The 15,999-nt window shown below is 31.5% G+C and overlaps 1 protein-coding gene across 3 annotated transcripts in view; it reads left to right on the top strand.

The window, feature by feature from the left end:
- SEMA5A (semaphorin 5A) overlaps positions 1–15,999 on the top strand; it is a 600,495-nt gene that overhangs the window by 500,301 nt on the left and 84,195 nt on the right. For 2 of the 3 annotated variants that reach the window (XM_031946119.1, XM_031946118.1), the window contains exons 16-17: positions 2,871–2,888; positions 3,126–3,273. In XM_031946119.1, coding sequence (XP_031801979.1) covers positions 2,871–2,888; positions 3,126–3,273 — 166 coding nt within the window. The remainder of the gene's footprint in view (positions 1–2,870; positions 2,889–3,125; positions 3,274–15,999) is intronic. The other variant, XM_031946120.1, reaches the window with a different exon arrangement.

Raw genomic sequence — 15,999 nt, 5'->3', positions numbered from 1 at the left:
ACTTAAATATAATTTAGAAGCAAAGTGGGGAATAGAAGAACAAAAAGAGACCAATCATGACTTCAGGCTAACTATTTCTTAGACCATCTGGTTGAGATAGTTATCAGTGCATAAAGCATATATGTTCAATGCAATGTGAAACTAGAAGACTTCCTATGTAGAGAAAGCAGCTTGAAGAAGTTCATGTTTTGTATCTTTTGGAACAAGTCCAAGAGCTACTTACTATAATTTTAAAACCTTTTCCAGAATATTTTGGTTCTTTTGTTGTTTTTATTTTTGATTGCCTTAGACCTCTGCTGCTCTTTTTCTAGAATATTTCTGTTTGTTTTTTTTTTCAGTTCAGTCTTCCAATTCCTTTCACTCTTTCCCAGAGCAGCTCTACCTAGAAAAACCACAAGTAACAATCCTGTCTCCTCACATATGAAATCCTTTCTTTTACATAATTTTAGTAGTTCCTGAATTCCTTCCTCCTCTGTGTAGCCTTACTGAATTTATCAGAAAGGAACTATCTGACATTCTAGACATGAAAGTGCCATTTTCTTTTCTTAACTCTAACCCCAAACTCAGTCTTATTTTTCATCTCTACAAACAAAAGTTCCTTCATTTGTATGCTGAAGTCTTAATCAACTTTTAAGTTTTAATAACATTGAACTGGATATATGTCTATGTGTTTCATAAACTTGATAATTTCAATTTCAGCAAGAAACAGAGTTAGGTCATTTCTTTGTCTTTTTAATTAGGGATTTTAGTGTTATACATGCATGTATATATACATTCATATACAAAATCCATAGATACACATATACAAACATACCCATAAAATTTGGAGGATTTCATATAAAAATATATGTGAGTGTATATATGTTTTATCCATCTATAGGTAGACAGATAAAACATATATATTATGAATATGTGTGTATGTCACATTATTTCTTGCCTCCTTCCCCTGTTCTATAAAAAACCTCCTGTGAAACAAATAAGCTCAGCTGAATCAAATAAATCAACACATTGGTCACATCTAAAAACATATATCTCATTTTAAACCCATTGTTCACCTTCTCTTTGATGAGAAGCAAGAGATATGAATCTCCTAAATTCATTGTTAGTAGGTCACAACACTAATCAGAGTTCTTTAGTTTTTCAGCATTAGTTTCCTTTACATTACTTGCATAATAAAATATTATTTTTTTGCTTTCCATGTTTCTGCTTACTTCACTCTAAATCAGTTTATATGAATCCTCTCAAGTTTTTCTAACTTCTTCACATTCATTATTTTATAGTGTAATTCTTCCATGTAATCCTTGCTAAAATGTCATGTGTTATTAGACATTGATATAATAGAAAGAACAATTGCCTAATGGGAAATTCTCGTTTTAAAACTCATCTCTTCTATTAATTGACTATTGATCTTGGATTGTGTTTTTTTGAGCCTCAATTTATTCATAAAATAAGGAAATAAACTAAGTAGTATCTAAAGTCTCTATTAGCACTTATGTACTTAGATGGGCTGAATGAATCAGTGATGATGACAAAGATGTGAATTCCTGCTTTATGAACAGGTAAAAATCGATGTCTATATTTTTGACTGGGAATTAGCAAAGGATAGAGAAAAAAGGTCTTCTCTTCTGTGTATTGCTTAATAGACTAGCCTATTCTTCACAGGTATACTGTAAGAATTAAATAATTCTTTCAACATTCTAGGAATATTTGATTCTATTTCATATCACATCATTTTTAAGCCACCTAGAGATTCAGAGGATGCTAGATGTAGACCCTTCACTTTACACTTCAGAAATCCTAGGCCTAGGAAAGACAATGCCATTCAAAGTCATATATTTCTTAGCAGAGCCAGCTTTTCAAAGCAGGTCTTAAGGTACCAGATCCAGAAATCTTTCTACAGTGTTATACTGCCTCCAGTTTTATATAAAACAGGTTTCAAACTATGATCAATAAATTATAAAAGACCATATTTTATGTTTGTGAACATTGACAAGTGGACTTTGAAAGATGGAAATTCCAGGCTTAATAGTGAAATTTTGAAAAAAAATAATAGTTTTGAATAGGGGGAAACTCAAAGGCTCTATCAGACACTGAATAAAATAATAATAGGGAGCAACATCTAATGTGATTAGAGTGCTGAACATAGCATCAGAAACATCTGATTTCAAATCCTATTTCTAACACTTATTGGCTGTGTGGCCAAGAACAAGTCACTTCCTTCCTTCTCTGAACCTCCTTTTCCTCATTTGCAAAATCAAGATAATGATACTTAAAAGTGCTACTTTAAAAGGTTGTTTTGAGACACGTGCAAGGACATAAATTCTAATAAAAGTCAGTTTTCATCATCATCATCATCATCATCATCACCACCATCAGCATCAGCACAATCATCTTGAGAGAAAAAAATCTGAAAGCTTAGCTCATCATTGTATTTAGATAATTAAAAGAGAAATTTTAGCCCTAGAGCAGAGCTTTTCTTAGCTATATCTGTCTTTCAGATTTAGTTTGACATCCTTGTGAGAAATCTAAATTAGATTAAAGGTGACATAGGTTAAATGTAATATAATCAAAATATATTAGTACAATGAAGGAAGTTAAAAATATAATACTAAAATAAGGAGTACGCTTAAAGGAGTATGCTATTATAGATTATTATAATAGGTGAAATGAAGCCAGTGATTTGAACACAGGGTAAGAGGTGTTTTCTAAATGAGTTTTGACTAGATTTCTATTCCTATTCTTCTTCTACTTAAAAAAAAATATGTGTACTCAGAAAGTAAATTCCCTACAGTCATTTTCTTGATATTCCCCATGTTCAGGTATCTGTATTTGAAGGTTGTTTGTTTTTTTCCTTTTACTTGGCTGCATAGGAAGATCAATCCTGCATTGTGAGTTCAGCATTTTCTTCATTGTCTACTGTGCATCACCTTGTCTGTCTGTACACAGCATGACCAATGCTACATCTGCCTCGTTCAACATGCAACCACTTCAAAGATTAAAAAGCTCCTACACGTAGAGCATGTCCATGTGTTAAACATCTGGCCCAGTGATGGACAAAGAAGAGGTTGGCGGCCTTCTGATGCATTTAAACAGTTTCCCTTTTTTCTTGGTTTCCCCTGTCACAGATACTGTAATGAACATTTGCTGTGCCCCCCACACATGTTTTGGACAGGCTGGGGTCCATGGGAACGTTGCACTGCTCAGTGTGGAGGTGGGATCCAAGCCCGCCGCAGGACCTGTGAGAATGGGCCTGACTGCCCAGGCTGTAATGTGGTGAGTAGCATCCTCCCCATCCCCACCTTTCCAGAAAAGCCCATTGCATGTGCAAAAACCCTCAAATGCCATTTGAATCATACGTTTTTCTCTTGTTTAAAAAATAATTTTGAAAGAATATTATGCCTTCATTAACTAAATATCAGCATATGGGATGAAATGTTTATAGACAGTTCTCATTTCTGTGCTAACAGAAAATTCAGTAAACTTACTTTAAGTCAGCACATTAAAGAATGGGAAAATGGGAGGAATTTTTCATGTACTAAGACACATACTAAATTTCCAAGTAAAGAATAAAATTCATCTTTCTGAGGTTTGTCAAAATCTATGGTCCTTTATGTTAGCACATATGGGTGCCAATTCTTAATGAATAAAAGGCAGCTCATGGTTTTGTTTTTCCTTCATCATGGCAGAACTCTATTTCCTGTAGTGCTCTAAACCCACAAATTAAATCCTCCTTCTAAAAGCACTTTAAACACTTTTCAAAGGGTCAGTTGTCCCTCTTCCTGATAAAACTCACAGGATATATTGAGCAAATTTAAGGCCTGCTGGTCTTTCAAAATATTTGCCTTTCTGTGGTGCCATTCACCAAAGAAAATGCATGGCAGAGAGTCTGTGTTTAGAATTCTCTGAGGTGAAAAAGTTAAACAAGAATGGAACTTGGAACTTTTCCACATTGATCTTTTCAGTTAATCATATAATACTTACATTCCTGGGTTTGTAAGGTTGAGCAATATTTCTGTGCTTCTATGTGATCTGTTCTCAGGCTGGAGTAAAAATTACACATCCCAGTTAGCCTTGGGGAGTTCTTCAGGAGAGAAAGTGTTATGAGGTGCTTTGTCAGATATTACACCTGACCCAATGAGATTTTGTTTCTGGGATATGTGATTAGATTTCTTCTCCTTCACCTTGGCAAAGATATTGTAGTAATGTTATCAGTTTCTAACACTGAATATACAAACAGTTATTCCTGTGTCTGGCTATAATAGTCTGGGATTCAGTTAATCCTCATCTCTAACTATTCATAGGAGAGCCCATTTAAAAAAATATTCCTATATTTGTTGGCTATTCAAATGCTCCGATTACACTTAAAACCATTTTTTTTTAAATGGAGTACTTTCTTTCTATAAATTTCACTGCTCTTGGTGGAAGATTTTAAGGTGAAACAATGTATGGTGATTATTAAACCTCGGTGAGTTGGCGTCTGAGCATTTGAGTTTAACAGTCATCTATCAGAACTTTTCTCACCGTGAGACCAGTGGTAGGGCCAAGTTGATTGGCTTGCACATTTGTTCCTGAGAGCTTTGCATCAAGGGGAAATGAGCAAACTTAAGAGCACTTTAGGATGTCTTCTAATTGCTTATTGACTTCCACAATTATATTCATAAAATATTATAATGAAGCTAAGAACATTTCTGTCAGAGGAAGAGTGCAGCCTGTCTTTTGTGGTCAGTAGAATCCATATGAATATACTGCTTTTCTTTCTGTTTGATTATATATGTAAACACTGAAACTTCTCCAAAAATATTTTAAATGTAGTTATTGATTAATTTATTCTTACAAGCAACCTATATCTTTTTAGGGGAAAATAAATGTAATTTATTTCAGAAGATATTTGGATCCATTTATTCTAATTTCTGTCTTTACTGAAAGAGGAATGTTGACTCTGGTATCCTGAGATATTTAGGGAGGATGAATGATGAGTTTTGTTTTTTCAGTTCTTTAGAGGTGGTTGAAAAATGGATCATTTCAATTAAATTTATAAATATATGTATATATTTGTGTATATATTTATATATACAAATATCTATGTATACACAAATGATTACAAAAAGAGACACAGAGAGAGTGAGAGATGGAAAAGAGAGAGGGAAATGGAGATGGGAAGAGAGAGAGAGAGAGAGAGAAAGAGGGAAGGGAAACAGAAAGGAGAGAATGAAAAATCACTGCAACTGACTTGAACACCATAATTCAAATTAAGGTGATATTTCATTTTTGTTTCTATTCAAGATAAAAAAATAAATTTAGATATGGAAGGAAGCTTAGAAGATCATTAGATATGCCTCTTTCATTTTAAATGTGAGGAAATTGAGGCCCTGAAAATTAACATGTTGTGTTCATAGTCATTGAAAGCCAGCATTTGAATTTGAATCTTTTCACTCGAAATCAAATACCCTTTCCACTATACAATACTGCTTATTGGATAATTATAAAATATCAGATTTTAACTATTTTTCTTTCTGAACTCAGACTAGGTTAAGAGTATACTAATGAAATATCATTCTATTCTTACAGTAATGTTGCAGTAATCTGCAGAATTGTAGCATAGTAGTATAGCATGTTTCCAGGAAAAGTGAATTTCCTCATGACTTTCAAGGCCTAAATAAAAGTACCATTACTTTAATTTCCAGATATTTCCATATTATAAAATAGTTGAGAACATTTAGTTCTTTTGTTGTTATTGTGTTATTGTGGTTATGTTATGTATAGTTTTTTGTTTTGTTTTGTTTTTTAACATTCTTGAAATCATTATTTTTAGTATTATTAAAATGGATCCTCTCCCAACATTTGGATATATCAACAACTTTTTTTTATTGAAAACTGTAAAATGAATTTAATTTTTATACCCAAAAAACCCAATTATTTTCAGCATTTATATAGCATCATTAAAAATTTCAAAAAAAAATATAATTATAAAGGTATATGTGTGATTCTCACAAGCCTTTGAGGTAGAAACCCTTATTATTCCCTTTTTATAGATGAGGAAACAGGCTAAGAGAGTTTAGTAACCTATTTCTAGTTACAAAGCTAATAAGTATCTGAGGCAGAATTTGAATTCAGATTTTTCTGACTCTATGTCCACTACTCCATCTACTCTACCCTCCAGCATTATAAGTGTTCTGGGTAAGGAATATTAATAATATAATCAAGCCCTGGATGTTCAAGTTCTGAGTTGTTTAAGAGTTTTTTTTTTTTTTTAATTAGCAAGTAATGTAATCAGGGAGGCATTGTTCTGAGAAATCCACTCTAATAAAACAAAGAAACTAGATTCTAGGGCTAACAATGCTTCAAATTAAGGGTATTATCTTGCTCACATCTTGTAATCTACCTAGGCCTGATTTTTTTCAATTGCAAGGTGAAAGGTAAGTCCCAATATTAATAAAATTCTTCTTAGATTGAAATTGTTATTCTTTGACTTTATAAAAACTTCTGTGGCTTTCAGGGATGTTAGTTTATTATTTAAAGAAATATCCTAGACAATCTATGACTCACTTTTTTTATCTTGAGTTGAGAATTATGTATCAAACTTCTCTTTAATTAATATGGCATGTTGAGAATGAGGTAACCAACTTTCTATGAAAAATAACTATTTTCTACCACAATATAATTTTTTAACTTAAAAAATTGCATGGCTTTTGATGTAGTAGACTCAGGAAGATATTGATTGAAATTCTGCTTTGGAAAAAGTCTGACTATGTGACCCAGAAAAAGTCATCTAATGTCTTACAGATTTAGACAACTCTCTTGAGACTAAAACTTGGATAAATTTCCCAGAAAGTTTCCCCATTGGAAGTCCCCTCTACCAATAAAACCACATTTTTTGGATTCCTTTCCCCAACCATCACCAAAATAAGGGGTGAAATAAATCCTTATATGACCCCCAAACAAAGAAACTTTCTATTTTTGGATGAAAATAATTTATTTTCAAAAAAGGAGCAAAAGAGTTCCTTACTTCTAGAGGTAGAGCCAAGATGGCAGAGTAAAGAAACATTCAGCCAAACTCTCCTAACATTCCTCTTCAAACAACTTTAAAATAATGTGTCTAGTTTCAGAGCCAATAAAAGATCAGAGTGAGACCTTCTTACAGCCCAAAACAGCTTAGGATGACAGAAAGAGAGAAAGAGAGATTTATGATATGGAGGAAGAGACTAGAACCGGTACTAAAGTACTAATGGTGGAATTAAGTGGTAGTGATAGAAGCAACAGAAGCTTCAAGAGCTCTCAAGACAGAGGCAATAAGAGGGAATTGTCAGCTGTTAAGAAAGAAATTATATTGTTCTAGCATTTGACGAACGACCAAATGCTATTTGTCTACACCAATTCCTGTAGCCAGATTTGGGTTATAATTCAAGGGCAAAAAGGAGTACTTTCAGTCAAGAAGAAGTAGAAGCTGAAGGCAGAGTATCATTTCTGGCCCTATAGATGAGGAACTCTGAGGAAGTTTAGTGCTTTCAGTCCCAAAGGAGTAGGTGCCTTCAAGAGTATTATCTATTGTAATCACAAAATAATAAGAGTCCTTCCTGAGTAAGGATCAGAGTGTGGACTGAGAGAACAGTGATTATATAATTCCCCAGGTCTCACTATCTGGGAAGCACTGACCCCCAGAACTAGCTGTAAAAACAGCAGGGTGAGAAAGCTCAATGCTTTTCAGTACCAAGTTCAGTACCAAGAACAGAGCACAACATTAACAAAATTCCAAATCAAGAAATAGGGTAATTAAAAACAAAGAAAAGAAATTAAATTGAAAATAAAAATCTACCAATGACATAAACTCATAAAACAAGTTGTTTTGTGAACTATAAGCAAGGCCTCAAAGAGGAAAAAAAGTGAATTAGACACAAGCCTGAAAAGAATTCCTGTAAACTCTAAAAATATTTTTAAAACATCAAATAAGAGTTGTAGACAAAAAACTAAGTAAAGCAATGGAAGAAAAAGAAGAAAATTATAAAAAAGCAATTAATAGTTTGGTTAAAAAAAAAAGCACAAAAATGATGTTAAAACCAAAATCTTAAAAAAGAAAATTGGTCTAATGGAAAGAGGTACAAAAGCTTACTGAAGAAAATAATTCCTAGAAAATTAAAATTGGGCAAGTGGAAATCAGTGACACCATGGAGCATCAAGAAACCATAAAACAAAATCAAGAGTAAAAAAATGGGGGAGGGAGAAAATGTGAAATATCTCATTGGAATAAAAAACCCTAAAATTAGATTAAGATTATTTAAATAATTATTGGATTACCTGAAAGCCATGATCAAAGAAAGAGCCTATACATCATATTTCAAGAAAATTTCAGGGAAAACTGCCCTAATATACTAAATCTGGAGGATAAATAGAAATGAAAAGGAGCCCCAAAATGTAAACTGCCAGGAATATTATAATCAAATTCCAGAGCTATGAGGTCAAAGAGAAAATAATTCAAAAGAAAACTTTCAAATAACCTAGAGTCACAGTCAGGATCACAAAAGATTTAACCACTACAAGGTTAAAGGAAAACATTTAAAATATGATATTCCAAAAGCCAAAAAGAGTTACCATTACAATGAAGAATAACCTTTCCAGCATAATTGAGTATAATCCTTCCAGAATAAAAAAAAAAGCTATTTAATGAAATAGAAGTCTTTTGATGAAAAGATGGGAGATAAATTAGAAATTTAACTTTCAAATATAAGACTCAAGAGAAACAGAAAAAGGTAACTATGAAAGAGAAATCATAAGAAACCCAATAAGCTTAAACTATTTGCCTTTCTATATTGGAAGATGATACATGTGTTTTTAAAGAAATTTATTATTATTAGGACAGTTAGAGGGATTCTACATAGAAAGAGGATAAAGAAAAGAGTAAATTATGTTTGGATGATAGACAGAAAAAGAGACTTCACCCTGGAAAAAGGGGGAAAAGAGAGGAAGAAAGGGTAGAAATTATTTCATATGAAAGAGGCACATGAAGAAGAGCTTCTAGACTAAATTGATGGTAGAAATCTATATTATTCAACATGGAAGTAGAAGAAGGGAATAAAAAAGGATATAATAAAAGAGTGAGCAGATGAAAGAAGAGAGATCAGAATCAAAACATAATTTAGAGAAAGGGCAGGATAAAAATAGAGAAAAATGAACACAAGGGAAATTAATAGTTAGTAAACATAACTATGAACAGAACATTTATTCTGTGGGATGAATTCACCCACAGAAGTAAATAGCAGAATGGATTAGAGAGCTGAATCCAACAATATATTTTTTTCAAGAAACACACTTGAAACACACACACATACACACAGTGAAAATAAGGGATTGGAACAGAAATTATATCCCACAGGGCATCTCTTTACTACCACTAAGGAAGGTCTCTGTGGCTTTAGAACATTAGAATTTATAGCCACAATGGAGCAGGGGGGTCTTCCTTTCAGTTCTAGGGCAGAAAATTCATTGCTTTTGGTCAGGTCCTTGAAAAGATCTCTTAAAAACAATTGCACAAAACCCCTAACCCTTGGGCCATTATACTCTCCACCCTGAAAACAGAGTTCTACTTTAACAAAGAATTAAAAGCCAAGTAACAGGTTGGGGAAATGAGCAAACAAGCAGAAAAAAATTTTATCATAGAAAGTTACTATGGTGACAAGAAAGATCAAAACACACACTCAGAAAAAAAAATGTCAAAGCTCCTACATCCTAAGCCTCCAAGTAAAATAAGGTTTGGTCTCAGACCATAGAAAAGTTCAAACTATAGAACTGATATGCATGTAATTCCATACTTTCCAAATTAACTTCACTTCAAGAATCTATTATTTTGTTAGACTAGATATTGTCTCCCTCAAACTCTCCATCCTTTAGTACATAGCTTAATGTGTTGCTACCAAAAAAAAAACAAAAACAAAACAAAACAAAAAACAACCCCATAAACTTCCTTTGTACTAGTGGCTAAGTCCTTGGTAATGTTTCTTTATATTACACTCCAGTGATATTTTTTGGGGTGGCAAACACATACCCAAATATGCATGGCCCTCTATTTAAAAGGCTTTTAAGATAATTAAAATCTGCCGAAAATTTGTGTTCCAAAGAAAGTGACCTGCAATGCTATAATGCTACAAATGCTACAATGAAATAGGGGAGGGATCTTAAATGGAAGAATTGTATGATAAGTTGGCAATATGAAAGATTTTGTGACCACCTCTTCATGTATATTGTATTGGCTAAATATAAGCTGCTGTAATCCTTTGCGAATAACACAGATGGTTAGCAGAAGTTTTTATTTTCTCTGGTGCTCAAAATTAGTCCTTAGTAACAATGACATGAGAATATTCAGGCCACTAGAGGAGATAATTACTTTTACTCTTATACTTCTTGTACACAGCATAATTATCACTATGCTTCTGGAAGCATAAAGATCTACAGTTCCCTAATTTTGGGATGTCTTACTGATTCCTAAATTCTCACCAAATTTTTGTTCTTTAAAAATTTCACACTCTTACAAGGTTGTAATAAAGTGAATTTATGAAAATGAGTCCTATAGATTTAAAACTTTATTATTGCTTTAGTAGGCAAAATGTAATGGAGATTTTAAGTATTTATATCATTGAGGGAAGAAATGGAGAACTTAGTTTTTCAGGACTGATTCTATACACCAACAAAATTTTCTGAAATTTTTAGTGCTTCATTTTTTATTTTTAAATAAAAAGTAAAAAAAAAAAAAGTTCTCAGGATAAACCTATTTAATGCCTGTGTGTTTCTCTATTTTGTAACGAAAAACTGATACATTTTAATCTAACAATTTTTTAATAGTAGGATTACCATGGCATAGAATTTTTAAGCTGGAAGATATGTTGTCAATTATTTCTTCCAATCTCCTCACTTGACAGATGGGGAAGAGTTGACTGATAAAATTGAAGTAGTTTATTTTTTCCTTCAAATATGAATAGCTAGACAGCATTTAAATATTTTATTTTTCACATGTGTGTTGACTTGTGTATACTCATTTATGTTGTGATATGCATTAGATTTCTAAATTGTAGGTCAAGGCCAAACTTAAATCATACAAAACTTGAAAGATTTTATTAGAAATGATATTCTTTTAAAATTGAAGTATTTTTAAACACATTACTCAGGATGATATATACAGAATCACAATGTTTATTTTTCTTCCTTCTGTTTATCACAAAGAATATTTTAGTGAAAAGACATTTGTTTCTCTCACATCACTGGTTACTCATCCACATACTTAAATTGTTACAATATTATGATCAAGGTCACTCAAGTCAGCAATGACTAACTGCCAACCATGAATTAGAAAATTATCTGGAGATGAATACAACAAATTAAGGTTTTATTTCTGAAAATTTCTCTAAAGTTATGATATCAATGGAAGAAAATACTTTAAAAGTTATTCCATATAAATAAACTTGCTTCTGAATAAAGAGAGCTATGTCAAAGATTTCCACTAAAAGTTTGACATATTAATAAAATAATAGTCCCATGCTGATACAGATACATCAAGTATATACCAAAAAGAGAAACATAGATTGGTATTTCAAAAGCTGTATCCCTTTCTGTAATTTCACACAAGCTGTGAAAATATCTAACCAAAGGCTATGATCAAAGGCATCAACATGGAGTTCCAGTTAAATCTAAATCTTCATGATACAAGAGAAACATACTATAGAGACTCTTAAAGGTCAAGAAGAAAAACCTTAAAATCAATACACTCAACCAAAGAGATTCCATGAAGGTTAATCAAAGTTAGTGTAGTAAGCTTAAAATTGTCTCACACCAGAGAGTACTTCTCTGGTCAGATTTAGAATCCACTCAACCCTGGCAGTAAAGAGCTTAAGTTGATTACAAGTCAAATTTAGCTTAATGAAGGGGGTGAAATACATGAGCATGAATTGCAGAAATTAGTGGTCAATGAATCATACAAAAGACAGATATTAAAATGTTCCATCATTTAAGCTGTTAGTAGCCTTAAAACCAAATTATAGTCAGTGAAAGGTATACATATTCACAGCAGAATTGGCCATAACACATTGAATACCACACTTTGGGAAAAACATTTTAATAGAATAAAGTTTATGGATTAAGTTGAGATTGGTTGATACAATTTATGACCTAATTTAGCTTTGTAATAATAGGATAGTGTATTGGAATGTAGGCCATTGTTAAACTCCCAAAGTGCAGTCAAGTCCCGCATATTATATATGCATTATATATATATCTCATATTAATATATGAGACTTTTGACAAGTCACTTAATCAACAGCTTAAAAATGCATTAAGTTTACTTACTGAAGAATTACAAATCTGTTTTTTTTGGAAATTTTTTCCCATTCTTAAGCAATGAAATAATAGTTCCATTTGCCATCATTCAAAGAGAGAGAAAAAAACATTTTTTAAAAGACTGCCAAATATTATGCATTCATATTTTTAATTGTTATTTGAAACTCAAGTTCTGTCAAATAAATTTCCTTAGAATATTTTATTTCAATTTTTAAAATGTAATGCCTAATTTTATACATGACTCTTTTTGTCTTTTCAGAAGTGTTATAATTTAAATAAAAAGATTGTCTTTGACAGAACCCACTGATAATTTCAAATAAATAGACCACGTGAGAGAAATTTTTTTTCAAAATTTAGATCTAAAATGGACTAATTTGGTGCCCTGGAAGAGATCTATATTGATTTAAAAGAGCAAATATTACTAGTTAGTTCTTCTTTAAAAAAAAATACCATATCTGTTATTTCAATATCTAACACTTTACAGCTAAGCAGAAAAATGGAATGGCATTTTCACTGTTGACCTATAAAAAAAGGAAGAAACTTTTTTTTACCTACCTTATACATATTTAAGAAGTGGAAATAAAGCTGCTGAATAAATAGTATTTTCCATATAGAATTAAAAATTCTGCTTACAATTTATTTCCCCAAAATATTAAGAACTATTTAAGCTAATTTAATGGAAACTATTAAAATCAATTATTATATACATGAATCATATACTGAAAGTTGGATGGGCATTATAGGCCATTGAGTCTAATGTTCTATTTTACAGATGAGTGAAGCAAGAAGTTAAGTGACTAAACTAGAATCATATAGCTATTGTCTCAAGCCAAATTTGAATGTAGATTTTCCCGACTCCAAGTCCAAAGTCCTATCTATAACATCATTTCTTCTACTATTCTTTTATTATTACCCCTTACTAAATCTTTAAGAGCTGTAATATTCATCATAATACTTAAAAATGGTCAAAGAAGTAAATTATCATTGAAATAATCTACATAAGATTAATGTTCATAGAGTTCATAATTTTATTTCTCTTTACTGTTAGAATGAAATCTAATGTTTCCAAAATCACTCTTATACTGTCCTTACCATAAACTTTTAATGATATCTTTCCCTTGTCACAATATAGGAATGGGGAAGAAATTCTACATTAAGTGCCAGACAATTCCATATTTCCCCTGCTTTCCCATGTAGCAATCTTACATGTAGAACCAACAATTCAGTGCAGGTCAATTCAACCAATATTTATTAAAAACTTATTCTGTATAAAGCATCATGCCAGAGAGAAGGGATTAAAAAAAAAGCAAAAAAAAAAAAAAAAAAAAAAAAAGAATGCTATTTCTTCTTACTTCTACCTTTCAGAACCATTATGATTTTCAAGGTTAACTCAGATGCTACTTCCTCCATAAATGCTTCTCTTATATCCATCTTTCCAAGCTCCATTCAAAGACTCAACAGTCTTCTCTGCCAAACCTTTCAGTTATTTTACCTTCTTCACAGATTCTTAAGGTCTTTGGAAATTACCTTTGCTACCTCCCTCAATCACAGCTTTCCATATTAACTGCATACATGTTGTAGCAGGACCCTCTGTAGAACTAGAAACATTTTCCTTTTTTAATCTTTGTTTTTATCTTTACTTCATTTTTTTATTCCTAGAACTCTGTTTCTCCTCATTCTTCTTCTTGGCTTCCCTTGGTCTCCTTCAGGTATCAGCTAAGGTCTTACTTTCTATAAATTTTTGACTTTTTCTTTTTCAAATTGAATGATTTCCTCCCCCTAATTCAGTAAAATTATTTTTGGTGGTTTAATTCAAATGGCATGAACTATTTAAATTGGTTTAAGTAAAATTACCATTTTCATTATATTGGCCCTGCCTACCTTATTATGAAGAATAATATCTCTTTAGTCATTTAAATCTGATTTTATTTGCATAAAAGGTTTTTTGAATATAATTTTGTTTATATAGTTCCTGGATTTATTTTGAAAGGTATTCTGTGAGGTATTTTGTACTGTATAGAATTATTTTAAATGGGTTATCTCTTACCCTCTCTTCTTGTAGGGTTTTCTTTGTGACATATAGGCTTTCTGGTAATTTATGTGGATTTACTTTATATACTGCTACTTGGCTAAAATTATTGTTTCAGGTAATTTTTTAATTTAGACTTTAGTATTTATCAAGTATAATATCATACCATCATATCAAAAAGGGATAATTTTATTACCTCATTCCCTATTCTCATTCCTTCTCTCTTACTTTATGTGTACATACATACACACATATATACATTCATATACACACATATATTTATATACATACACATACATATTTTGAGAGAGGATAGGAGATATGCAAGTGTGTAGTATGTGTATACATGTATGGATATATGTGCAGACACATGTTTCTTGTATCTATTATATGTGTGCATATCATTACATGTATACACACATACATATATATGTACACATATACACAAATATATATACAATATATATACACAAATAGAGATGTGTGTGTTTATATGTGTATTCTCTTTGCAAATACTTGCTTAAATACTATCTCTCCCATTAAATTGTGAGTTAAATAAGATTAGGGACTTCTTTCCCCATCTCTTATGACTGGCATGCACTATCTTGTACATTATCAAATTCACCAACATTTAAGATAAAATTATATGTAATGATGGCAAGAGAGACAGAGAAAGAGACAGACAGAGATAGAATAATAATTATGGTACAAAGCAGACTATATATAATCAATGCAAAAGACAGTTTGAAAAATAATAATGTGATGGAAAAATCCTCAGGTTAAAGACATGTGTAGTCCACATGTGTTCTTGGGATATTTATCTATAAATCCTCTCTTTCTTTTAATTGATCATAAACTTTCTTTATCCTTAAATCTGACAGCTAATCTTTTACATGATCCCTAATTTCCTTAATATATCATCCTCTATTCCTAAATTATTTACCCACACTGACTTCAAGTTAGTATACTGTGTGAGATGTTCCTCTATTTTTAGTTTCTTCTGAACTACTTTCTAGTTTTCCCAGCATTTGTCATATGGTATCAGAAAACTTTAGACATTTGTAAAAAGATCTTACAAAAGAGTTACCCCAAAAGCATGGATCAAATGCTAAATTACTGTATCATTAATCACATTGTAATTTTTCCTAATCTATTCCACTTATCCATGCATGACTCTTTTGATTAGCCAATACCAGAATGTTTTGATGATTACCACTTTGTAATAATAGTTTAAAATCTGGTATTACTTTTTTTTTTCTTTGATTTCTTTGATGGTATTGAGCTTTTCTTCTTCCAGAAGAATGTAGTAATTATTTTTTTAGTTCCATAAAATAATTCTTTAGTAGTTTGGTTGATATTGTATTAAATAAATAAATTTAGATAGAATTGTCATTATTATTATTAGCTATGATCTTAGCTATGGTATTTACATATGTCCATGAGCAGTTAAGTAATTTCTTTCCAAAGTAGCTGAAACTTATTGAGAACTTTATGGTTTGTTAAATGCTTTACAAATATTATTTTACATATAACCATGGGAGATAGAGGCTATTATTATTATTATTCCATTTTTTACTGTTGAGGAAACAGAGATAGACAAAGGTTAAATGGTTTTGCTTAGGATCAGAACTAGTAAATTTTTGAAGTTGGAC

Source organism: Sarcophilus harrisii, chromosome 1 (genome assembly GCF_902635505.1).
Source record: "Sarcophilus harrisii chromosome 1, mSarHar1.11, whole genome shotgun sequence".
NCBI classification, from domain to species: Eukaryota; Metazoa; Chordata; class Mammalia; order Dasyuromorphia; family Dasyuridae; genus Sarcophilus; species Sarcophilus harrisii.
Note: the sequence above shows the minus strand (reverse complement) of the source record. Positions and strands in the feature narration are given on the sequence as shown.